Source organism: Mangifera indica, chromosome 2 (assembly GCF_011075055.1).
Source record: "Mangifera indica cultivar Alphonso chromosome 2, CATAS_Mindica_2.1, whole genome shotgun sequence".
In the NCBI taxonomy this organism is placed as follows: domain Eukaryota; kingdom Viridiplantae; phylum Streptophyta; class Magnoliopsida; order Sapindales; family Anacardiaceae; genus Mangifera; species Mangifera indica.
The window spans coordinates 5,781,829-5,807,851 of record NC_058138.1 but is presented as its reverse complement, the minus strand read 5'-3'; the positions used below and the strand labels follow the sequence as shown (position 1 = coordinate 5,807,851).

The 26,023-nt window shown below is 30.4% G+C and overlaps 1 protein-coding gene across 3 annotated transcripts; it reads left to right on the top strand.

Annotated features, from left to right (window-relative positions):
- Positions 1 to 13,274: 13,274 nt before the first annotated feature.
- Positions 13,275 to 24,956, top strand: LOC123208895 (probable disease resistance protein At4g27220). Of its 3 annotated transcripts, XM_044626519.1 has the most exons (11): positions 13,276 to 14,515; positions 14,686 to 15,010; positions 15,120 to 16,474; positions 16,743 to 17,180; positions 17,720 to 18,406; positions 18,555 to 19,010; positions 19,461 to 20,153; positions 20,473 to 21,262; positions 21,509 to 21,562; positions 23,793 to 23,896; positions 24,008 to 24,956. In XM_044626519.1, the coding sequence occupies exons 1-9, from the start codon at positions 13,883 to 13,885 to the stop codon at positions 21,538 to 21,540; spliced, it is 5,409 nt and encodes a 1,802-aa protein (XP_044482454.1). In that variant the 5' UTR covers positions 13,276 to 13,882; the 3' UTR covers positions 21,541 to 21,562; positions 23,793 to 23,896; positions 24,008 to 24,956. The 3 variants fall into 3 exon arrangements, with proteins under 3 accessions (XP_044482456.1, XP_044482457.1, XP_044482454.1); XM_044626521.1 differs by lacking the exon at positions 21,509 to 21,562 and having other exon boundaries at positions 13,275 to 14,515; XM_044626522.1 differs by lacking the exons at positions 21,509 to 21,562; positions 23,793 to 23,896; positions 24,008 to 24,956 and having other exon boundaries at positions 13,275 to 14,515; positions 19,461 to 20,152; positions 20,471 to 20,893.
- Positions 24,957 to 26,023: the final 1,067 nt, after the last annotated feature.

Below are 26,023 nucleotides of genomic sequence, written 5' to 3'. Positions count from 1 at the left end.
GTATTAAAATTCCTAGAGAGAAGTCTTCAGTTTAAATTTCTTTCATGTTTGTGAAACCTTTTTAATAAAATACTTACTAAAAAAAAAATGTTAAGATTTACTAACCGCTTTTTCAAGAGTAGACAACATACAAACCTTAGGGTCATAAGTTAAGAGGATATGAAAGAAATAGACTAATAGAGGTTGTAGGAAGGATTATATTCAACTCTCAACAAGAATATGATCACAAATCCATAAGAAATTTGGCCCAAATTTTTCTGAAACTTCCTTGAAAAAGATACAATCTCAATCTGCGTATTAAATTGTAGAGGTCAAGGCAAGCCTAAGTCTTTGTCAAATCGTATTTCCGTCCAAATTCAAAAAGATTTGTTTTTTTCATAATGCTTTTAATTAATGTTGAAATTGGGACAAGGATGACCACTATTTTCCACCACTATCTTTAAGTCAAGAAATATCAAATTACCATTTTCCATCCAAAGTTTTCCAGTTAAGTATATTCTTAAAGGGTATAATTGTAATTACAATATGCTAAAAAATTCAAGGATTTAGTAAAAAATATCAACTAATTAGTGGTGGGGGCATTTGGCCGTTATAATTGACCTAAAGAGAAAATTACAAAAATAAAGTTATAAAAAAATTCAATTTTTGCTAGACACCACCGCAACCTTTTTTATTGGATTCATCTTCTGCATCCATTTCAGTCATTAACCACAGCGAATCAATTCAGTCTCCAGAATGCAAGCAAGCTACATACATTGAAATATGGTTGTTGAAAGTAAAAACGCATGCTGGCCTGTCATGTGGGTGCGGCCTGGAAGATGCATTTTTTTTTTAAATTTTTGTCAGATTAATTGTCTAACTACTTTTGACAATTTACCAAATAGCGTGTGTGTGGAATTGCAAAAAAATTGGATGCAAATAACCGCCCAATGATGATTGTCAAGGTGATGGTATCCACGTAAGAGGTATGTAATCAAATTTTTTACTTTTTTGGTGCAAACGGATGTAGACAATCATTGGACCCAAGTTTCTTTCTTACTTGATGTGATCCATTCAAGTTTGATTAAGTGAAAAAAGTAATTCTTTATTATATGCAAAATGAATGATTTAACTAAAGTAAAAGTTTCTCCCCACAAAAGAAAAAAATAATAATGTATGCAAATGACCCCTAAAAGGTAGCTTTAGGGGCAAGGGAGGGGTTAATAGGGACACTCAAGCAAGAAAGCATAGGTTTGAAATAAGTGATGATATATTAATATCAAATTTTTTACTTACCTAGAATAGTAGTTTTGAGGTTAATTATTAAACTTAGGGTTTTCTCTAATTTAATGTGATTAATTCAAACTCAATTAAGTTGAATTTATAGCTCTCAATTAGATGTAAATCTTTTTATAAAATCTATTTAATCAATAATGCATTCAGTCAATTATATTAAAATAAATTAACTACTTTATATAATAACTTATAAAAACAAAAAAGCAAAAGCTTGATATCACTGTAACTAAACGATATTTTTTAAAAAGAGAGAATAATCCTCAAGATTCAACAAAGTCAAATAAAATTTCTCAAAATTGATAATATGAGAAGGAAAATAAAATAAAATATATTAAAGTCAAGAAAGAAGACAACAAGAAAAATGTGTATCTATTAAGAAAAGGGAACTCCATTAAATAAATGACCTAAGCACTCCGATTTTGTCAAATAAAGTGACCCTACTAAAACACATACCATCTCTTTATCTCTCTATCGGTGGGTCTCAATTTTCTTCTCTCTTATCTTTCCTTTCAAATACCCTAAAAAACATCATTTCTCTCTAAACAATGTCTTGTCAAAGTTTCGTAGGTGGAATTGTTCAAACATCCTTGTCTCTACCCTGTTGGTGGGCCTCTACTCTCTTTATCTTTCAATTTTCTTCCCTCCCATCTTCGCCTTCAGATACCACTAAAAATATTATGCCCGTTACCTTAGAAGATGCATTTGTTTTTATAATTGTCCACCTACTTTTAACAATTTATCAAAGGCCAAAAGACTTTTCCCACCCAAGGCTTGATTTATTTATACCTCTCACTAGATCAGTTTTAAAAACTCAAATATTCACTAATCATCTAATTTTTGTTAAAATTTACTATTAATTATAAGTATAAAAAGGTTATTTAATCAATAATATTAAAAAATTAAAATTTTATTATATTTCTTCTTTTTTGTTTAAAAAATTAATAATTTAGCTATACTCAAAAGTTTGAAAAGTTACAGTTTCCTCCTTTGGGTTTAATTCCATCTCCTTCCTTCTCCGACAATGTTCTCTGGCCAACCTCTTATCTGCCACAAAGTCAACAACTTCAAGCATATGGAGCCAAAGACCCTTTTTCACCCATGAAGCAACCACTCAAAGTGGAGTAGTTGAAGATCCGTTGCACGACGAATCATCACGCTTCACCCAGATCCATCATGCGATGGTCAGTGATCAATAAATTAGTTATATAATTCTATTTTTATTTAACAAATATTGTGTTCACACCATGCTAAGTTTCCATTGACTGAAAATTCAATCTATTTGATTGAAAACCAAAATTAAAATCCCAATTTATATAGGTAAATAATCATTAAATCATAATATTATAAAATGTAATTATTCACGAAATTTATATTTTTATTGTTTATAAAATTATATGTGATTTGTATAATTTTTTTTAGTCAAAGACTTACTAAAGCTAGATTACCTCATTAAAATTGAATCAATTTATTTTAATTAAAAAGTATTATTTGAATCCAATTATTCTTTTATAATTGAACTAACTCATCCAAACAAAAAAAAAATAGTAACTGATTCCATATCTAAATAATTTAATTTTAATATATCAGATTTCAACCCAACTATAAATTATAAAGAAATGAGATCAATTATGAGGATGAAACTCCATTAATGAAAGGGTCCAAGCAATCTGATATCGTCAAGTAAAGTGACACTACTAAAATTCATACCTGCCCTTTATCTCTCTATTGGTGGATCTCAATTTTCTTCTCTCTCATCTTCCCTTTCAAATACCATTGAAAATATTTTCTGTGTGCAGTAGTGAGTTTCCCTATTAAATCAATTGAATTTTGTAAAACTTTATGAATTATTGCATTAAAATTATGAGCAATTGCCTCGAATGGGATAATGCAAGGAATTTAAAGTACAAGAAAGGAAGAATTCAAAATTCTTTTGATAATATTTTAAGATTAAAATTTTAATTTATTTATTATAATAATTATAAAATTGTTGACTAAATTTAAGTTATCATGTGCTTAGTCGTGATGAATTCTATTTTAAAATAATGATTAAATTCAAATAAAATTTCTTTATTATCAAAATCATAATTATTAGAGAGTCATTTCAAAATGTAAACACAAGCTGGTCTGGCATGCCATTGTCTTTAAGAACATAGTCATTGTCATGTGGTTGTTGCTTGGAAAGTACCTTTATTTTTGTTAAATTAATTGTCTACCTATTTTTGAAAATTTTACTAAATAGTGTGTGGAATTGCAAAGAGAAGAATTTGGAAGCAAATAGCCGCCCAAGAACGATTGAGTGGTAATGATGAGTGTATCCAAACAAGAGGCGTATGTATTCATAATTTATTGAAAATATAATATCAAATTTTTTACTTATTTTGGTGTAACAATGGTAGTCAATCATTGGTTTTAAGTTTTTCTCTTATTTGATAATCAGTTTTAGTCTTATTAAATAAAAAAAGTAATTATATGTTATATACAAAATGAATGGTTTAACTAAAGTAAATGTTTCTCCTAAAAAAACAAGAGAAGTATAAAAATGACCTCCAAAGGCTAGCTTTAGCAGCAAGATAGAGGGTTAGTAAAGACGCCGAAACTAAAAAGCATGAGCTTGAAATTCAATAATAATATATTAATATTAAGCTCTTTATTTAAAATAATGGTTTTGAGGTTAATTACTAGATCTAGGGTTTTCTCTAACTTAGTGCAATTAGTTTAGACTCAATTAAACTGAATTCATAACTCTCAACTAAATGTGAAATAGATAATTTAACTCAAATACGAGTTAATTGCAAAAATAATAATAATAAAAATTATGCAAACAATTTATCAGGTATGAATCTAGAAAAAGTAAGGAAGATAAAAACATTGAAATGGTTGTTGAGATATCTCAGTTTCTACATTATTTCCTTTCATTCTGCACTTCCTTCATCAGCTCCATATTTTAAAGTCTATTACATGGCAATAGACTTTAAAATATTATCCGATTTCAATTATTTAAAGAGACATTCACTGCTGCTTGAAAAATGAGTTTGTTTAAATAATCTACCTATTTTATTCTGAGGTCAATAAGTCAATAATATTCTAACTCTACCATCCTCTTTTTCTTTGATAAATATTCTGGTGAGTTTCCATTGTCAAATAAAGTGAATTGCGTGGAACTTTGAAAAGATGATGAATGATTGCATTAAAGTTACGAGCAATTGTTTGTTTAAAGGGGAAATCGAGGAAATTACAACTAAGAAGGGAATCACATATTTTTTATGAGATTTTAACATTAAAATTTTAATTAATTTTGTTTAGATGTTTGTAATATTAGTGTTTTTAAAATTGAATCGATAATTAAATTAATTAGTTTATTAATTTATAATTCAATTAGTTTAATTGAATGATTCAATCAGTTTTTAAATTATAATTTGTTTTTTAAATATTATTATATTTTTTAAATATAAATAATATGTATTTAAATATAATGATCTAATATCACTCATCTAGCTTTCTCTTATTAAAAATACTTATATAAATAATTGACTTATTTCAACATACCAAAATCAATTTAATTCAACTTTTCTCTCTAATTTAAGGAGTTTGGTGGAGTTCAAGAAAACATCAAAATTCCCTTAGATGGTAAAATAAAGGTATAGAAACACCTCTACGTGGGAAGATGCAAACTAGATATTGATTGGAATGCATGTATGTAACTTAACAACATTTGAAGTGTAAAAGTTTAACTTCTCATTAACATCCATTACCAGGCCAAAGTAAATGTCACACTAGATACGAATGCTTATGAAAGGAAGGCAAATTGGTATGTTTATCAACTAGAATTCTTGAAGGCACTTGAACAAATAGTTAGATGTGTCAGCTCTCTAGTTTTTAATGATGTTGACCATGACAAAAAGATGAATTCAACCATCTACCCTTGCTCCTAAATAGATTCATGTAGCTAGATCATCCCTTGTATTAGAAATAGCCAAACCCAATGAGCTAAATGTTGTCATATTTGATGCAGAAAACATTTTGGATCGTGTTCAACAAATGTTGGCAAGCAAACTTTCTTGTAGCTTGATTAGCAAATTTCAAGCTCACTTTAAAACCCAGATAAGCAAGCTAGAGATGACAACATAATTAGGCCAAAGGTTATGTAAAATGTAATTCCATTTTGTCTACATGTAATATTCTTTCAATTTATGTTCATTTTATGCTAATATTATGCCTTTTCCCAGTAGGAAATTAGGAATGATGTTAAGATTGGCATTTGCAAAGAAAATTCAATAAAAAAATGAGTTAACAAAACTAGTGCAGTATTAAAATTTATAGAGAGAAGTCTTTAGTTTAAGTTTCTTTCATGTTTGTGAAACATTTTTAATTAATCACTTACCAAAAAAAAATGTTAAGATTAACTAACTGCATTTTCAAGAGTAGACAACATACAAACCTTTGAACAATAGACTAATAAAGGTTCTAGGAAGGATTATATTCAACTTTGAACAATAATATGATCACAAATCCATATGAAATTTGGCCCAAATTTTCCTGAAACTTCCTTGAAAATGATACAATCTCAATCTGCGCATTAAATTGTAGAGGTCAAGGCAAGCCTAAGTCTTTGTCAAGTCGTATTTCCGTCTAAATTCAAAAAGATTTGTTTTTTTCATAATGCTTTTAATTAATGTTGAAATTGGGATAAGGATAACGACTATCTTTAAGTCAAAAAATATCAAATTACCATTTTCCATCCAAAATTTTCCAGTTAACAATATTCTGTAAAGGGTATAATCGCAATTACAATATGCTAAAAAATTCAAGGATTTAGTCAAAAAATATCAACCGGCAACTAATCAGTGGTGGGGGCATTTGGCCATTGTAATTGACCTAAAGAGAAAATTACAAAAATAAAATTATAAAAAAATTCAATTTTTGCTAGACACCACCGCAACCTTTTTTATTGGATTCATCTTCTGCATCCATTTCAGTCATTAACCACTGTGAATCAATTCTTTATTATATGCAAAATGAATGATTTAACTAAATTTTTTAATTTTTGGTGCAAAATGAATCAATTCTTTATTATATGCAAAATGAATGATTTTAATTTTTGCCGCCCAATGATGATTGTCAAGGTGATGGTGTGTAATCAAATTTTTTACTTTTTTGGTGCATACGAATGTGGACAATCATTGGACCCAAGTTTCTTTCTTACTTGATATGATCGATTCAAGTTTGATTAAATGAAAAAAGTAATTCTTTATTATATGCAAAATGAATGATTTAACTAAAGTAAAAGTTTCTCCCCACAAAAGAAAAAAATAATAATGCTAAAAGATAGCTTTAGGGGCAAGGGAGGGACACTCAAACAAGAAAGCCTGGGTTTGAAATAAGTGATGATATATTAATATCAAATTTTTTACTTACCTAGAATAATAGTTTTGAGGTTAATTATTAAACTTAAGATTTTCTCTAATTTAATGTGATCAGTTCAAATTCAATTCAAACTCAGTTAAGTCGAATTTATAACTCTCAATTAGATGTAAAATTTTTTATAAAATCTATTTAATCAATAATGCATTCAGTCAATTATATTAAAATGAATTAACTACTTTATATGATAACTTACAAAAACAAAAAGCAAAAGCTTGATATCACTGTAACTAAAGGATATTTTTTAAAAAGAGAGAATAATCCTCGAGATTCAACAAGCTCAAATAAAATTTCTTAAAAATGGTAAAATGAGAAGAAAGAGAAAATAAAATATACTGACCCAAAAGTCAAGAAAGAAGACAGCAAGAAAGGTGTGTATTTATTAAGAAAGGGAACTCCGTTAAAGAAATGGCCTAAGTAGTCTGATTTTGTCAAATAAAATGACCCTACTAAAACGCATACCCTCTCTTTATCTCTCTATTGGTGGGTCTCAATTTTCTTCTCTTTTATCTTTCCTTTCAAATACCCTAAAAAGCATCATTTCTCTCTAAACAATGTCTTGTCAAAGTTTCGTAGGTGGAATTGTTCAAACATCCTTGTCTCTACCCTGTTGGTGGGCCTCTACTCTCTTTATCTTTCAATTTTCTTCCCTCCCATCTTCGCCTTCAAATACCACTAAAAATATTGTGCCTGCTGCCTTGGAAGATGCATTTGTTTTTATAATTGTCCACCTACTTTTACCAATTTATCAAAGGCCAAAAGACTTTTTCCCACCCAAGGTTTGATTTATTTATACCTCTTACTCGATAAGTTTTAAAAACTCAAATATCCACTAATCACTTAATTTCTATTAAAACTTACTATTAATTATCAGAGTAAAAAATTTATTTAATCAATAATATTAAAAAATTAAAATTTTATTATATTTCTCCCCTTTTGTTTAAAAAACCAATAATTTAGCTATACACAAAAGTTTGAAAAGTTACGGTTTCCCCCTTTGGGTTTAATTCCATCTCTTTTCTTCTCCGACAATGTTCTTTGACTAACCTCTTTTCTGCCACAAAGTTGACAACTTCAAGCTTACGAAGCCAAAGACCCTTTTTCACCCATGAAGCAACCACTCAAAGTGGAGTAGTTGAAGATCCGTTGTACAACGAATCATCACGCTTCACCCAGATCCGTCACGCGATGGTCAGTGATCAATAAATCAGTTATATAATTCTATTTTTATTTAACAAATATTGTGTTCACACCGTGCTGAGTTTCCATTGATTGAAAACCAAAATTAAAATCCCAATTTATATAGGTAAATATTCATTAAATCATAATATTATAAAATATAATTATTCACGAAATTTATATTTTTATCGTTTATTAAATTATATGTGATTTGTATATTTTTTTTTAATCAAAGACTTACTAAAGCTAGATTACCTCTTTAAAATTGAATCAATTTATTTTAATTAAAAAGTATTATTTGAATCCAATTATTCTTTTATAATTGAACTAACTCATCCAAACAAAAAAAAAAAATAGTAACTGATTCCATATCTAAATAATTTAATTTTAATATATCAGATTTCAACCCAACTATAAAGTATAAAGAAATGGGATCAAGTATGAGGATGAAACTCCATTGATGAAAGGGTCCAAGCAGTCTGACATTGTCAAGTAAAGTGACACTACTAAAATTCATGCTTGCCCTTTATCTCTCTATTGGTGGGTCTCAATTTTCTTCTCTGTCATTTTCCCTTTCAAATACCATTAAAAATATTCTATGTGTGCAGTAGTGAGTTTCCCTGTTAAATCTAGGGTTGGATACGAGCCGAGCTAAGCCTGAACAAGGCCCAGCTCATTTTTGGCTCGTTTTTAGTTAAATGTTTTTTCATTTGAGTGAACGGCTAGCGAGCCGAGCTCAGCTCGTTTAATTGGTGTTCGTATTCAGGCTCGTGTTCGTTTATGCTTAAAATTTAGGCTCACGTTTATGTTCGGGCTCGTTCAAGGCAAGCTCGGGCTCGGGTTCATTCCAGCAAAGCTCGTTTCGAGCCCGAATAAGCTCACTTTGAATCCAACCCTAATTAAATCAATTGAATTTTGTGGAACTTTATGAATTATTGCATTAAAATTATGAGCAATTGCCTCGAATGGGATAATGCAAGGAATTTAAAGTACAAGAAAGGAAGAATTCAAAATTCTTTTGATAATATTTTAAGATTAAATTTTTAATTTAGTTATTATAATAATTATAAAATTGTTGACTGAATTTAAGTTATCATGTGCTTAGTCGTGATGAATTCTATTTTAAAATAATGATTAAATTCAAATAAAATTTCTTTATTGTCAAAATCATAAGGATTAGAGAGTCATTTCAAAGTGTAAACACAAGCTGGTCTGGCATGCCATTGTCTCTAAGAGCATAGTCATTGTCATGTGGTTGTTGCTTGGAAAGTACCTTTATTTTTGTTAAATTAATTGTCTATCTATTTTTGAAAATTTTACTAAATAGTGTGTGGAATTGCAAAGAGAAGAATTTGGAAGCAAATAGCCGCCCAAGAAAGATTGAGTGGTAATGATGAGTGTATCCAAACAAGAGGCGTATGTATTCATAATTTATTGAAAATATAATATCAAATTTTTTACTTATTTTGGTGTAACAATGGTAGTCAATCATTGGTTTTAAGTTTTTCTCTTATTTGATAATCAGTTATAGTCTTATTAAATAAAAAAAGTAATTATATGTTATATACAAAATGAATGGTTTAACTAAAGTAAATGTTTCTCCTAAAAAAAAAAAAAAGAAGTATAAAAATGACCTTCAAAGGATAGCTTTAGCAGCAAGATAAAGGGTTAGTAAAGACGCCGAAACAAAAAAGCATGAGCTTGAAATTCAATAATAATATATTAATATTAAGCTCTTTATTTAAAATAATGGTTTTGAGGTTAATTACTAGATCTAAGGTTTTCTCTAACTTAGTATAATTAGTTTAGACTCAATTAAACTGAATTCATAACTCTCAACTAAATGTGAAATAGATAATTTAACTCAAATACGAGTTAATTGCAAAAATAATAATTATAAAAATTATGCAAACAATTTATTAGGTATGAATCTAGAAAAAGTAGGGAAGATAAAAACATTGAAATGGTAGTTGAGATATTTCAGTTTCTACATTATTTCCTTTCATTCTGCACTTCCTTCATCAGCTCCATATTTTAAAGTCTATTACATGGCAATAGACTTTAAAATATTATCCGATTTCAATTATTTAAAGAGACATTCACTACTGCTTGAAAAATGAGTTTGTTTAAATAATCTACCTATTTTATTCTGAGGTCAATAAGTCAATAATATTCTAACTCTACCGTCCTCTTTTTCTTTGATGAATATTCTGGTGAGTTTCCATTGTCAAATAAAGTGAATTGCGTGGAACTTTGAAAAGATGATGAATGATTGCATTAAAGTTACGAGCAATTGTTTGTTTAAAGGGGAAATCGAGGAAATTACAAATAAGAAGGGAATCACATATTTTTTATGAGATTTTAACATTAAAATTTTAATTAATTTTGTTTAGATGTTTGTAATATTAGTGTTTTTAAAATTGAATCGATAGTTAAATTAATTAGTTTATTAATTTATAATTCAATTAGTTTAATTGAATGATTCAATCAGTTTTTAAATTATAATTTGTTTTTTAAATATTATTATATTTTTTAAATATAAATAATATGTATTTAAATATAATGATCTAATATCACTCATCTAGCTTTCTCTTATTAAAAATACTTATATAAATAATTGACTTATTTCAACATACCAAAATCAATTTAATTCAACTCTTCTCTCTAATTAATGTTTGTTTATTTTTAGTAAGTCTTCTCTTTTTAATTAATATTTGTTTATTTTTTATGATAATTTTTTAACTTTATAATCTTTTAATAGTATCTATTACCATTTTAATATATATATATATTTGTAGATGAATCGAATCAAACTAAGAGCAAATTTATAGATGAACCAATTGAACCAACTAATTTTATCCGGTTCTAATAATACTATGTAAAACCATTTAAAAACACATGGTTCACATGATGGAGCATCTAATGCTTCATCATCACCCATTCACTTTAATGACAAGTGGTGACTACCTTTTACTTTTGGTCAGACAACGATGCTATGTGCTTAACTTTACTTTTGTGAAATATCTTGTGCAAGCCATGTGTTCATGGGGTCTTATTGTCCTCTATGTCTGTAATAATCGTTCTGAATGTCTGTACATTGAAATACGATTGTTGAAATGTAAATGCAAGCTCGTCTGGCCTGCTATTAATTTTAAGAGTACAATTATAGTCATGTGGATGCTGCCTTGGAAGATGTGTTTGTTTTTGTCGGATTAGTTGCCTTAGTTGCCTTGTTACCTTTATTTTTTTTATTTATTCTCTATTTCCGGTTCTTCTTTTCTTTGAAAAAACAAAATCCTTTTAAATATTTCTGGTATCTTCAAGAAAGAAGAAAAAGGCATATACTTTTGGTTATATCTTATCTAGTTTACTATAATTAAGGTTCATTTCTCTTATTTATTAATTTTTCTGTTTTTCAGACTTGAAAAATAAATTAAAAGAAAAATGATTGATGTTGCCGGGTGTCTATCTTGATTAAGGATCAATTAATCGAATATTAATAACAAGAAATATGCAAGATTATAGATAATAAAGCATAACAACAAAAAATAAAGTATGACAAGATATCTACTTAATTCAAGTCTCAAATTAAAACCCTATATGAAATATTAAGAAAACCTCTAATTGAATCAATTATAGAATCAAGATTATTAAAACTAATAGTATTAAGACACTCCAAATTGTATGATATACGACCTAAAAACTAAACTTATCAAAGATAGAATAAAACCAATAAATTTCTCTTAACAAGAAAGTAGTTAGAAAGAACAGACCATATAATCCTTGGGTTATATACCAAGGGTTGTTACAAATATTTGTCGGACAAAATCACTGTATCCTTGAAAAGCATTCGGAAAAAGGATAACTATTATTTCATACTTTTGTGTACCTATATTATTATTCTCATTTTTATTTAGGATGATGATCCACTAAATGGAGATGTTTCAGAAGTTAAATCGATGCTCCTCATGGCATGGGATTCAACAACCACTAGAGTAAGATATGAGATAACTCTTTCATTGGACTTGGTATGCCTAATTGATGGAGTTCACTGTTGGTTGTTAACTTATTTTTAACATCATTCCTTTGCTGCAACTGTTTCCACATCAATTTTATTGACCAGTTTCACTCTCTCCTCCCCCTTTTTGGGCACGTCTCTAGTCGAAGACCATTGTTTTCATTAGAGATGAACGTTTTAGGATGATTCACATCAAAATTATTAGCAATTGTAATAAGATCTGTCCTAAAATATAATCTAACTCAATATAAAAGTTTTTTTTTTTTAAGTTATGAGCCCCACTAAAAACATTGAAATAAATGGTTGAAATGTAAATGCAAGCTGGCCTGGCTTGCTAATATTTTAAGAGTACAGCCACTGTCATATGGCTGTTGCCTAGAAGATGCGCTTGCTTTTGTCCGACTAATTGTCTACCCACTTTTAACACTTTATCAAATAGCGTGTGGAAACGAACTTTGGGTGGGAATTTACTTTAAGAAAAAAACAAAAAACTTTGCGTGGGAATAAGTCCTTCGGCCTAAAATAGACTTCTTATTGCACAAATGCCGAAGCAGAAAGCACATGCACCATATTCAGACTCAAGTAACTTGAAAAAATAATTGCTATTACACTACCAGAGAAGTACTCACAAACGGCAAAAATAATACAAGGCCTTGAGCTTGAAATTTGAAGGAGGACTTTTTGGCCTATAATATCCATTTTTGTCCAGTTTAATTAGTAGCAGTATAGGGAAATTATTTGTAAAAAATCGAGAGAGGAATAATACTATGATATAATAATATTCAATTTTCTTCTCTTGTGTCTTTCCCTTCAAATACTTCTCAAAATATTGTGTTTATACGGCGGTGAGTTTCTATTGTCAAATTAATTGAATTGCATGGAACTTTGAGAAGATGATGAATGATTGCATTCAAGTTACGAGCAATTGCCTAAAGGGGAAACGAGGAAATTACAAAAAAGAGGAGAGTCAAATTTTTTTGCCAGATTTTAAAATTAAAATCTTAATTAATCTGATTAAATATTTGTAAAACCAATTATTAGACTTGACTAGATCACCATTACGAAACACATGGTTCACATGATGGAGCATCTAATGCTTCATCATCACCCATTCACTTTAATGACAACTGGTGACCCAGGACCACAGCTCTGTACAAAGAATGTTTGTACCACCTTTCACTTTTGGTCAGGACAACGATGCTACATGCTTAACTTTACTTTACTTTACTTTACTTTTGTGAAATATCCTGTACGCGCCATGTGTTCACGGGCACTTAGTGTTCTCCATGTCTAAAATAATAATTGTCCTCTGTCCATTGAAATACGATTGTTGAAATGTAAATACAAGCTGGCCAAACCTGCTATTAATTTAAAGAGTACAGTCACAGTCACAGTCAGGTGGGTGCTGCCTTGGAAGATGCGTTTGCTTTTATGGGATTAATTTATCAAATAGCGTGGTCTTGTTCTTGAACAAATATTGTGTTCACACGGTGTAAGTTTCCGTTGTCAAATCATTTGAATTTTGTGGAACTTTGAGTTGATAATGAATCATGACCAATTGATTCTCCTTCACTGAAATCTCTCTCCATCTTCAGTTCTCTTCTCTCAATCATTCAGAAACCACTCAAAAATTCCTTCTCTCACAAACCTCTCTGAACCCATATCCTTCAGATTTCTTCAGTTTGTACCTTGCTTGCCCTGCTACTTTCGCTCTTTTACTTTCTTTATTTCAAATTATATTTTTGCCTATTTCCGTTTCTCTTTATTTTTGAAAAAAAAATCCGTTTCAATATTTCTCATTTCTTAAAAAGAAAAAAAAAATCTTTGCAATCTGTTATTTCTCGTTTACTAGAAATTTTTTTTTTTTTTTTACATTTCTCTTATTTATTATTAATTTCGACAATTGTGTTTACTCTTGTTCTGTGATTTTTTTTCATTTGCTGTACTTCTCATCTGTTTTTCAAACTTAAAAAAAAAAAAATTTTAAAAATGGTTGATGTTGCCGGAAGTATTGGGGGTGTGTTGAGTCCTGTCCTTGAAGTTGGCAAGTGGTTGGCTGCTCCGATTTGGCGTCAATTCAAGTATTTGTACAACTACAATACCAATTTCAAAAATCTGGAACAACAAGTTGAGAAGCTAAAGAATACAAGAGACGAAGTTCAACATAAGGTTACTGCTGCCGAAAGAAATGTGGAAGAGATCAGACAAAATGTTAAGAATTGGCAGAAGGATGTGAACAAGGCAATTTCAGAAGCAGAGCAGTTGATTCAAGAGAAAGCAAACAACCCTCGATGTTTTAAGGGATTGTGGTCCAACTACAAACAAAGCAAGAAAGCTTTCAAATTAATCCGCGATGATATTGATCTACTCCTCCAGCAAGAAAAGGAATTCGGTGAAATTTCCTTTGCTACTATTCCACAAGATATCCGGCTTGTAACTAGTGAAGATTATTTGGTACTCGAATCAAGAACCTCGATTACGAAGAATGTATGGGATGCATTAAATGATGAGAATGTGTACATGATTGGTGTTTATGGGATGGGCGGTATTGGGAAGACCACTCTTGTGCAGAAAGTTGGTGGGGAAGCGAAGAAATTATTTGAGGACATTGTTTTTGTTGAGGTATGTTTGAACTTTCTTATGATTATACCGAGTGATAATTATTTATATGATTGCTATTATTTGTGTAAAATTACTAATAGACAAATGAAAGAAAATAAAATAGCTATAAAACAGAATTATTTTTCTCTCTTTGTTATTCTTAAACTGGCCATCTTATTCTTGTCTTATAGGTAACACAAAATTTGGATATAAAAAAAGTTCAAACAGAAATTGCAGACAAGTTAGGCGTAAAATTCAGTAACGAGACTGAAAGAGCAGATAAGTTATATGAGAGATTGAGGAACGGCAAGAAGATCCTTTTAATTTTAGACAATATTTGGAAAGATTTTGATCTCAAGACTATCGGTATTCCTTCTAAAGCGGATCGTGGAGGATGTAAACTAATGTTCACAGCAAGAGACTTAGATGTATTGGAGAAGATGGGTTCTATAAATAATTTCAAGATGGGCATTTTAGTAGAAAAAGAAGCTTGGGACCTATTTGCCAATATGGCAGGTAACTTGTCTTATAGAATTTTCACTTGTATGTTTTCTGAGTTTTCTTAAATCCCCAGAATGCATGTAAATAAAAAATGCAATTAGTATAATCCTAACTCTCATTACAGGTGATGTTATTCAAACAAGAGAACTAAATTCTCTAGCAAATGATGTATGCAAGCAATGCAAAGGGTTGCCTGTCGTTATTTGTGCTATAGCTAAAGCATTAAAGACCAAGACTCGTCCATCTGAGTGGAAAGTAGCCTTACAAGAATTGACAGCTCCTTCGCCATCCAAGTTTGAAGGATTCCTAGAAGAGGAATACATGAAAATAGCCTTAAGTTACAAGTATCTAAGAAATAATGAACTTAAGAAAACATTTTTAATTTGTAGTCTAATGGAAAATAATGCTTCCATTTCAGACTTGTTCATGCATGTTGTGTGTCTTGATATACTTCAAGGAGCTAACTTGACAATGGAAGGCGCACGTGATCGACTGGATAAATTGGTTCATGACCTCAAAGATGCTAATTTGTTACTTGGCAAGGTTACAAGCAAATATTTTGCTATGCATGATGTTATCCGTGATGTTGCTATAACAATAGCATACGTTGATCATCATGTATTTACAACAAAAAATGACATTGAACGAGATTGGAAGAATAGAGATAAACTCAAGAAATCCACAAGAATCTCCCTCCCTGGTAATAGTACTGTTATTAGTCAACTTTGGCCTAATGATTTGGATTGTCCAACTCTTGAATATTTCTATATGCCAAACTCTCATTTCAATATCCCAGAGGACTTCTTCAAGGTGATGCCGATGCTCAAAGTTTTAAATTTAGCTGGATTGCACCAATTGTCATTGCCATCATCCCTTCATCTTTTGAAAAACCTTCAAACACTATGTTTAAATGATAGCACAATTATAGATGTTGCTATTATTGGAAAGTTAAAGAAACTAAAAGTCCTTAGCTTGCAACATTCATTTATTAAGGAGTTACCTACAGAAATAGGTCAACTGACTGAACTGAGGTTATTAAATTTAAGCAACTGTAGAAAATTGCAAGTTATTGTGCCAAATGTGATATCAAAATTGTTGCAATTGGAAGAATTTCACATAAAGGGATGCCTTATTCAATGGAAGGTTGAAGTACTCATGGAATTAAAGAGCTTGAAAAATCTCACAAGTGTAGAATTGGATGTCAGAGATTGCAAGGTGCTACCTCAAAACTTATTTGCCAAAGAGCCTAGAAGGTACAAAGTATCAGTAGGAAATTATTGGGACCAATTTCCAGAAGATGACAAACATGAGAGGATGTTGGAAGTTCAAATTAATTCTATCAGGTTACTAGAAGAACTACATGGATTCAAGAATGTTGAAGACTTACGGTTAGCTAATTTTTCAGAAGATGAGAACTATGTTGAGGATTCAAAATTTGATTTGCAGTCCAATGAAATCACGCCTTTATTTAATGAAAAGGTTTGATTTCTTGTATTTCTCTATTATATATTCTTGTTTTCTTTTATACTTATTTACATTTATTCGCATATAGTTGTGATATTGTATTATTATTTTCTTCTTTTTTTTTTCTAGTGATTTAAATTTTCAATTCAATTTCACTACCAAGTCCAGTTGAATCTCCATCCAATGCAATTTCTGTCAAATTGATTTTATTAAATTATTTCTTTTGAAATTTCTTCTCATATAAGTTAATGTATATTAAAACCACAATTAACTTTGGTTGCAGGTTAATTTTACCAAATTTACAATGTCGGTATTGTACAATTTGGGAAGGATTTGGGACAGCCAAATTTCAACTTTCTCTCAAAATTTGAAACAATTGAAGTTGAAAAGATGTGAAAAGATGACATATGTGTTTCCATTTTCTATAGCCAAAAGCCTCAGACAACTTCAAAGCCTAGAGATAATAAATTGTAAGGTTTTAGAGAAGATTGTTGAAGAAGAAGAAGGAGCAGAAGTTGTTGTTAATTCTATCTTTCCACAGGTAACCGAATTGGTGCTCACAAATCTACCAAAACTTACAATTTTATATCCAGGAATACATGCTTCAGAATTCTCGATGTTCAAAAGGTTGAAGATAAAAAATTGTGAAAATTTTACTTCAAGATATTTGGGCTTGCAAGATGATAACAAGAAGGGTGCACTTCCAATATCAGAGAATAAGGTACGAATCTCTTGTTTTAAATATGTGATTCTTAATGTCTATTTTTGCTTGAACCGAAATCTGTAAAAAAAAAAAAATTGAATGATCAATTGAATTTGGACAATTTCGTTACGGGAATAGACAGGAGCAAAATATTATTGCAATTTTGACAAAAATTGTCTATAGACACTATCTAATATGAGTCACACATTTTAATTGCATTACACTATCTAATGAGTCACACATTTTAATTGCATTATGTGATTTATAGCATCTCTTTTATTTTTTTATTTTATTTTTTTGTTGACGTAATGCTAAGTTGTAAAAGCCAAAAAAATAATTTTATTTTTTATTAGAAATATATTTATTATTTAATAGGTGCATGGTCTGTCTTATTATTGGAAAGCTTAATGAGTTGACTGATTTTTCATTATTATTGATCTTATATACGACTGAAGTAAGAGGAAACAGGAAAAAATTAAGATTTTCCAAAAAAATATAAAGTATGTAATAACGAATAAGTCTTTAATTAAACTTTTTTTTTTTTAATGAATATGTAGATCAACCATAATTTGGAGGATTCTGAATTGACGAATGGTGCGAGAAACATTACTTGGCAGGGTCCAGATAAATCTCTTACAATCTGGTACGATGACTCAGCATATATTCCACTTGGACTCCTCCAAAGATTTCAAAGTGTGAAAAAGCTTAAACTAGATGAGTGTAAATACAAAGAAATTAAGAGTGTATCTAATCTTCCAAATCTTGAAGATCTACATATATGGGATTGTACGAAATTGATGAGTCTAGTGCCATCTTCAGCTTCCTTACAGAATCTTAAAGTTCTCGAGGTCGCCAATGCAAATGCATTACTTACCTTAACAACGCCTTCAACAGCTAGAAGTTTGATGCAGTTAAGAGAATTGAGAATATCTGAATGTACATTGCTGCTTGAAATAATAGAGAATGAGGGAGATACAACAACAAGTAGCGAAATTGTTTTTGACAATTTGAAGTTGTTGTCACTTACGAAGTTAGAAAGTCTTATATGTTTTTGCTCTGGGAATTACTCTTTCAATTTTTCATCACTAGAAGAATTAATTATAGAAGAATGTCCTAATTTGAAGACTTTTTCTCGAGCAATGATAAACACTCCAACGTTGCACAGTGTCAATTACAAGGAAATAGGGAATGAGGGGAATGATCTTAATAAAATCGTACGTGGATTGTGCAAAAATAAAGACGAGGTATATATGCAATCAATTAATTTGTTTTCTATAATTACTTATTTATGCAAGTTTAGTTAGTTTAGGAAAAGTGACAAAGAATTTATGCAATTTTTAATTACTTTATATTGAAACAATTATCAACTTCTAATTGAAACAATTAATGCAGGAAATCCCAGTTGATCTCAAGTACAAGGCATTCCAAAATGATAATTCTATAGAAATTTGCTACGACCAACATCCAACTTCCTTCTATCAAAACTTGACACAGCTGATCTTTTGGAATTGTGGAAATATAAAATTTGTATTTCCACCTACCATTGCCAGAACTCTCCACCAACTCCAACAACTAAAGATAGGGGATTGTATGGCTTTAGAAGAGATTGTTGCAAAAGAAGAAGGAGCAAATGCTGTGGTCAATTTTGTCTTTCCGAATGTAACCATATTGAAGCTTGAGAATCTACCAAATCTTACAACTTTCTATCCTGAAATACATACTTTAGAATTGCCAAAGTTGAAGGAGTTGGTGGTGACAAATTGTGACAAATGTCTGAGCTTCAAAAGCAGCATTGAGGAGAGTGAAATTGATAGTTTAGATGTAAAAGCTATCTCCTTGGACGATAAGGTATGAATATCTTCTTGCAAAAGAATTAATATTTTCTCTCTATATGTTTTAACACTTTATTCAAAACTTTAATTGTGGAATTCTTATCTTCTTTGACTTTCCTTTGGAACTGAAGTTTAGAAAAATTCATGGTTATTTGATTTGAAAATTTTCTCTTTAGGATTATATCAATTAGAGTCATTTAAGTCCTATTTTTTAAAATATATTATCCATTATAATTTTAGAAATCAACAATAAAATTTTGTTTTTACTCAAAAAAAATTTGCAACTTGAATGCATACTAAACAGGTTATAGAAATCAACAATAAATTTTTATTTTTACTTTGAGAAAAATGTGCAACTTGCATGCATACTAAAAAGGATGATAAATTCAAAATTAGTGTAACTGGATTAAAGTTTTGTTTTAAGAATATCAAATACTAACTGAATTTTGTTTTGATGAATTTGTAGATTAACTCCCATTTGGAGGTATTTGAATTATGGAATGCTTCAACAAAATTTACTTGGAAAAAGCAATCTAAATCTCTTTTTATCTCTTGGGATGAGTCAGCGTATATTCCACTTGGACATTTTCAAAGATTTCACAATTTGAAAGAGCTTAAACTAATTTGCTGTGATTACAGAGAAATTAAGAGGCAATTGGATCTTCAAAGTCTTGAAGTTCTAGATGTATCTCATTGTCAAAAGTTGTTGAGTCCACTACTATCATCTACACCTTCTTTCCAAAATCTTAAAGTTCTTAAGGTAGAAGGTTGCCATGGGTTGGTTAACTTAACAACACCTTCAATGGCTAGAAGTTTGGTGCAATTAAGAGAATTGAGAATATCAAATTGTGAAATGTTGATTGAAATATTAGAAAACGAGGGAGATGCAATGTCGAGTAGTGAACAAGTTGTTTTTAACAATTTGAATAAATTATCACTTGAATATTTAGATGGCCTCTCATTCTTTTGCTCTGGGAATTACTCTCTCAATTTCCCATCTATGGAAGAGTTAATTATAAAAGGATGCTCCAATATGAGGCCTTTTTCTCAAGGAATGGTAAGCACACCAATGTTACACAAAATCAATTATGAGAAAGAGGAGGTAGAAATTGGAGGGAATGACTTGAATTCAACTATACAACAACTACACAAAAAAAAGGTATGCATTCAATTAATTAACTTAAATAGATTTCTGCAATTTTTAATAATAATATATTTTGGGTGTTAATTATAATAAATTTGTTTTAAAAATGTTGACCTTGATTCCACATAAAAAGAATATTAGTTTGTGCATATACTAAGTGTTATTATTTAACTAGTGGTCACCACACATTTCAGCCCCTTTACTAGGGTACAACAGGCTATCAATTCATTATATTTTTTTTTTCTCCTTTGCTCTTGTTGAACATATTTAAATTTTTTATATGTTTTTAAGATAAAATTAATTTTAAATTGATTGACACATGTTTTTTATTTAGGTTGGCTCCAATATAAGGACATTGAATTTAAATGGAAAGGATATCATGGCGATTTGGCAAGGAGACTTTCAAGAGAACTTTTGCATGGTAGAAACTCTTAAATTGATTATGGATGAATACAAATATATTCCGATTCAAGTCCTTCAGAAATTTGTCAGTCTTGAAAAACTCATATTGAAAGTGAGTTCATACAAAGAACTATTCTCGTTTGGAGAAGGTGAAGAGGACATTGGAGTAATCACAAACTTAAAACAATTAAAATTGTGGGGGCTTTTTAATTTAAAGTGCATTTCAAAGCAAGACTCCCGACTGAACTCAATTCTTCAAAATCTTCGTTCTTTATATGTAAACTATTGTCACAATTTGACTACTTTGCTGCTGCCTTCACAATCTTTTGAAAATCTAAAGACTTTGAGGGTACATCATTGTAATGGAATGCAAAACTTAATGACATCCTCAACAGCCAAAAGTCTAGTGTGTCTTGAAAGTTTGTCAATACACAAATGTGAAATGATGGTAGAAGTATTAGCAACTGAGGGAGATATAGAGAATGGTGAAATTGTTTTTAAGAAATTGAAGTACTTGTCTTTGGGTGGTATGGAAAGTCTCACACACTTCTACTCTGGGAATTACACCTTAAAATTCCCATTCTTGGAAGACTTAGAAGTGGATGGATGCTCTAAAATGAAAACTTTCTCTAGAGGAGGCTTAAGCATGCCAGGGTTACTAAGGGTGAACTTTAAAGATTGTTCAAGTGACCGAAATTCAGTTACACAACAATTACAAAATGGTACGTATTCATTTATTTAACAATATATTTTTTATTAGAGTTCTTCATTCTCCTTAATTGAATTAACAATAATCAATCTTGTATGGTCTTTACTATTGAATCAAAATCCTCAAAGTGAGAAGCTATAGTAATTTCAAGTGATTTCAAGTAGTAGTGAGGTGTTTATTGACGTAATTCTTCGTCTTCTAATATAATTTTCCACAATTTTTGTTTTTACAATTAATGCATTGTTCTCTATGATTACAGATTGTGCAAGGTTATGGGAAAGATTCCCATAGTAGCAAACTACAAAGTCAATTGGTAAGTGTGTGGTATTAGATGAGTTTACATTGTCTTTTTAAACATAATTCATAAGAAGTCAATTGACTAAATAGATTTTGGGTATTATATTTTAAGATATGGGAAGGTTAAATATAATATTAATTAATAATTCAATGGACTATAGTGACATTAGCTAATCATATAAATTTTGGTAGAGTTAGGGGTCTAATGGAAAGGGTGTTTAAAAAAATTCTGTAACTAAATCGAATTGATTTTTAAATAAAAAATCGATACAAAAATTAAGTTATTTGAAAAACTAGTTTAGGTACCAATTAAAAAAAATAGAAAAATCTGGTTTATCAATTTTTTATAAAAGGTTAACCGAATGAAACCGGTTTTAAAAAAAATTGAATTAAAAATTAATAAAATATTGAACCTATTTAAAAATATTGAAAAAAAATAATGAAAATAAGATTCAAAACCGATTAATTGAAAATTCGGTTTGGTTAATTGATATTTTCAATTCGATTTCAGTTTATGATTTTCTCCAAATCATAAACTGATTCAATTAACCAGTTTTGAACACCTTTATCTAATGGCAATGACTCATGTCAAGTTTGCTCTGGTATCTAGCTTAGTAGCTTCATTTTATCATCAATTTCAAACCGTCATAACAACTACATGATAAGAGTTTGATTTGAGCCAAACTGACTTGAGCTCAAATGTCAACTTAGTTCAATCGAGCCCAAAATGAGCGTCATGGCTTGAGCCATAGTGTTAAGAATTTGTCTGAGTTTAATCCTTTTTCCTTTTTAAAGCCTTTTTCTCATGTGGTTGTTCTTCATAACGGCAATGCATTCTAGGCAGTGATCTTATACAGTCAATTATAATGTACACGTGTTCAAATTTTTTTTACCGGGTCCGGGTTTGGTCTTTTTTGTTGCATTCAGTTGTAGTGGTGGTTAAATCCTTTAACCCTTTATATATCATTAAATTTTAAAGATTCATTAACAACCGTAATTGACTACTGTATGAATTAGCAAAGCAGAGTTTTTGCAACCCGAAAGGATTAGTCCTGGCCACGGGCCGGTTTGGCCCGTACACTGGACCGAAACCAGCCTGTTCAAAACCGGAACTGGAATCAAAACCTGATTTTGACGGTTAGGTTTCGGTTTTAATATTTTCAAACCGTGGAACCATTGATTCATGTCCGATTTCATGAACCAACGGTTCAAAAATTCATAAACCAGTGTTTTTTACATGAACCAGCAAATGCTTGCAAGGGACCGCCATATTTTAAACATTTACAAGGACCGGGTTCCCTGCAAAATCTAAAATATGGCTGCTTCAAAAACATTTGCGGGGACCGGTCCCCTGCAAATGTATAAAATATGGCAGTTTGGCTTTTTTTAAAAAAAATTTTAATATAAAATTTTGTTTATAAATATTATTCAATTTTTCAAATCTCTCATTTCTCATTCTCTTAATTCTTAATACTCTCTCAATCAAATTATCTCAAATTTAATTAAATTCCCCTTTTATTTTTATCAATTCTAATTTTAATTTATATAATTTAATTATTATTATTTTTTATTATACAATTTCATAATTAATTATAGAATTTATCTCTATAATTAATTTTATTTATTATTTATTATTTTTTTCATTATCTTTTATAATTACTTATATAATTTATTTTATTCATTCTCGAAAAATAGTAAATAGAACTATCAAGACTTTGATGCTTATAAACCTCAAATGGATGCGTAGAAAATTTAATTGAAAAATTAAATCTAAGCGTTTTTATATTTTTTATTCTTAATTATTATAATTATTAATTAAAAAAATAAATCGGGGTCATAAATTAGAACCGATGGTTTAATGTAGGTTTTGAACCGGGCTATGAACCGGAACCGTCTGCTCCAAACCAATTACAAATCATCCTGTGACGGTTTCGATTCAGAGTTTTTATTTTTTCGAATCATGAATCGGTGGTTCCGAACCAAAACCATCAGTTCATGAACTGTGGTCAGGTCTAGACGTGGGATGTTCATATATAAGCAATATCTCTTGTGTTTTGTCAATGCGGAATTCCCCTATGATGTTACACATTGGTATAACTTTATGTGGATATTCGAAGATGTTGCTTTTGATAATTTCTCTGTTCCCAATATTCTGTCCGTTCGTTATCTCTGCACCTTAATCGCTGATGTGGGAAATATGCTTTTTGTAGCAATCTTTTCTTTGACTTGGATATATCCTTCCACAGGTGTCTGTTAAGAAGAGAACGCTGAAATGTATTGCAGATTACATTGTTGATGTAACTTGTAAACCGGCTGGACTCAGTCACAACTATGGGGCCATATTTATCGTGTAAACTGTCTTGCTAATTTTCAAAGTATATTCACTTCCACGTTTGATTCTGAAGTTTCTAGTCTCAAATCCATGTTTCCTGCCTGTTTCCATCTTCTGGTGTGTTTTCAGCCTTTTCTCTATAATTCCCTAGAGGTCTCTGGCTCTCTGTGGTTCTCCTTTGCATCGGCCTAGCTTCTTCCCGTGAGTTCTTGGGTCCTGTGGAGGCGGCGTTCTGCTGCTGGTCTATTTTGGCTTGGGTTGGCTCTCTGCAGCTGCTTCGGTGCTGAAATACTCTCCTGTTCTCTTGCCCTTGTCCTCCTCTGGAGTTGCTGATTCCTGCATCCCTCTCCGCTGTCAGTTCTCTCCTGCATTGGGGTTCATTGGGTTTGTTGGCATTTGCTCCCTTGCTGCTGCCGAATTTAAGTTCTTGGCTACCAGTTCTGCTGGCACCTTCCTCCGTTTGATGGTTGCTGCTTTCTTACTCCTTTCTCTCCCAGCGTCTTTTCTTTTCCCTCCTGGAGCATTCCAGCAGTGTTTTTGCGTGGGTGGTTCTTGGTTGTGGTTCCAGTAAGTTGCTTCTTAGTGAAATGGTTGCACATTGGTCCATTTCTGTATTTGCTTCTGGTTCCTGGGATGCTGCATGCTGTATCAGGTGTGTGCCGGTTGACGCTTCATACTGTTGGCTGGGTTCTTCTTGCTGTCTTTGGCGTCCTGCCATGTGCTGGGTTCATGGTTATTTTAATTTCAGTTGGTCATCTCAAGTACGCTTTCTGTTCTTAAGTGGTTTGTTGTTGGTTTGCAATTAAGTGAGAGTTTTAGCCATTGGGCTCGTGATGTCTTGTACTTGGAGTGTTTTTAATGTATATATATTTACTTATCAAAAGTATATATATATATTTGAGTTGGAAGTGTTTCTGCGTATTCTCGTATTGGAGTCCTGTGATCTAGGATGTAAATTCTTGACTGCAAACCATGAATGTTTATAGAATACAGGCTATTTTGTGTGCATTGCATGCGCTTTGTAATCATAATTCTTATACAAATATCTATCACTTGAAAAAGTTAGTTTTTTTTACTACACTTGAAATACACTATACTTCCTATTTTTCTGGCACAAGTAAACAGGTATATTGTAATCTATTTAGACAAGTGGCACCAATTTATGACATGAAGTTACTATACATAAACCAGCTTCTCCTTTATTTTAAATTGACATAAATATTATTCATTCTTCCAAATCTTATAATGTTCTTCAAGCTCCTTCTATACAACGTTTTTCACTAATTTTGTTTCAATATCTTTTAATAGATCACATATTTATAAGTCAGATGATGAGCAAAAGTTGAAGAGATTTCAATCTTTTTCAAATTAAAGGGAGTTTGGTTGAATGTATAGGGGGAGCTTGACCATTTTCACTTAAGTTGAATGTCTATGTGATAAATGAGAGGGATGTTCGTGTTCTTCTACAAATATGTGTAATTTTTTGTTAATTGAGGTTTAATATTTTAGTTTATGCTTTGATGATTTGTTGTTGAGAATTTTGGTTGTATCGATCAATTTAGTTATAGTGAATTTGAGATTTTCAGACTTGGTCTCATTGATATAGACTATGTTTATAGTTGAATTATGTGATCATTATTGTTCCCACCCACTGCATCTAATGCTCGTTTATATACATATTTTGACCATAACAAACTTGTATAATTTACAATTGGTGTAGATTTATTTTAATGCATACACATTTTCACAATTTTATGTTATTCTTTGGATTGGATATGTTTTAAATTTTCTTGTTATTACTACATACATAATAATGCTCTCTACTCATTATGCCATCACGCAAACAAGTCAAACAGTCACATATAATTGACATACTTTCCGACAATCACCAAATTTTTTTTTCATAGAATCTAAGTATTTTTAGAAAGAAAAGATCTTAACAATATGTTTCTTTAACATTATGAAATCAGACTTTTTCGTCAAGCTTTAGAAATTTGAAACTCGTGTTTCTTTAACATGTTGGAGATTTTATCCACAAATCCATCTAGTTTTAAAATGAAGTATGGTAATTTGGAGATTTTTATGATGATTTCCTCATTTAATTAAGGTTGTTGATGAATTTTAGGCCATATATATTACAATTCT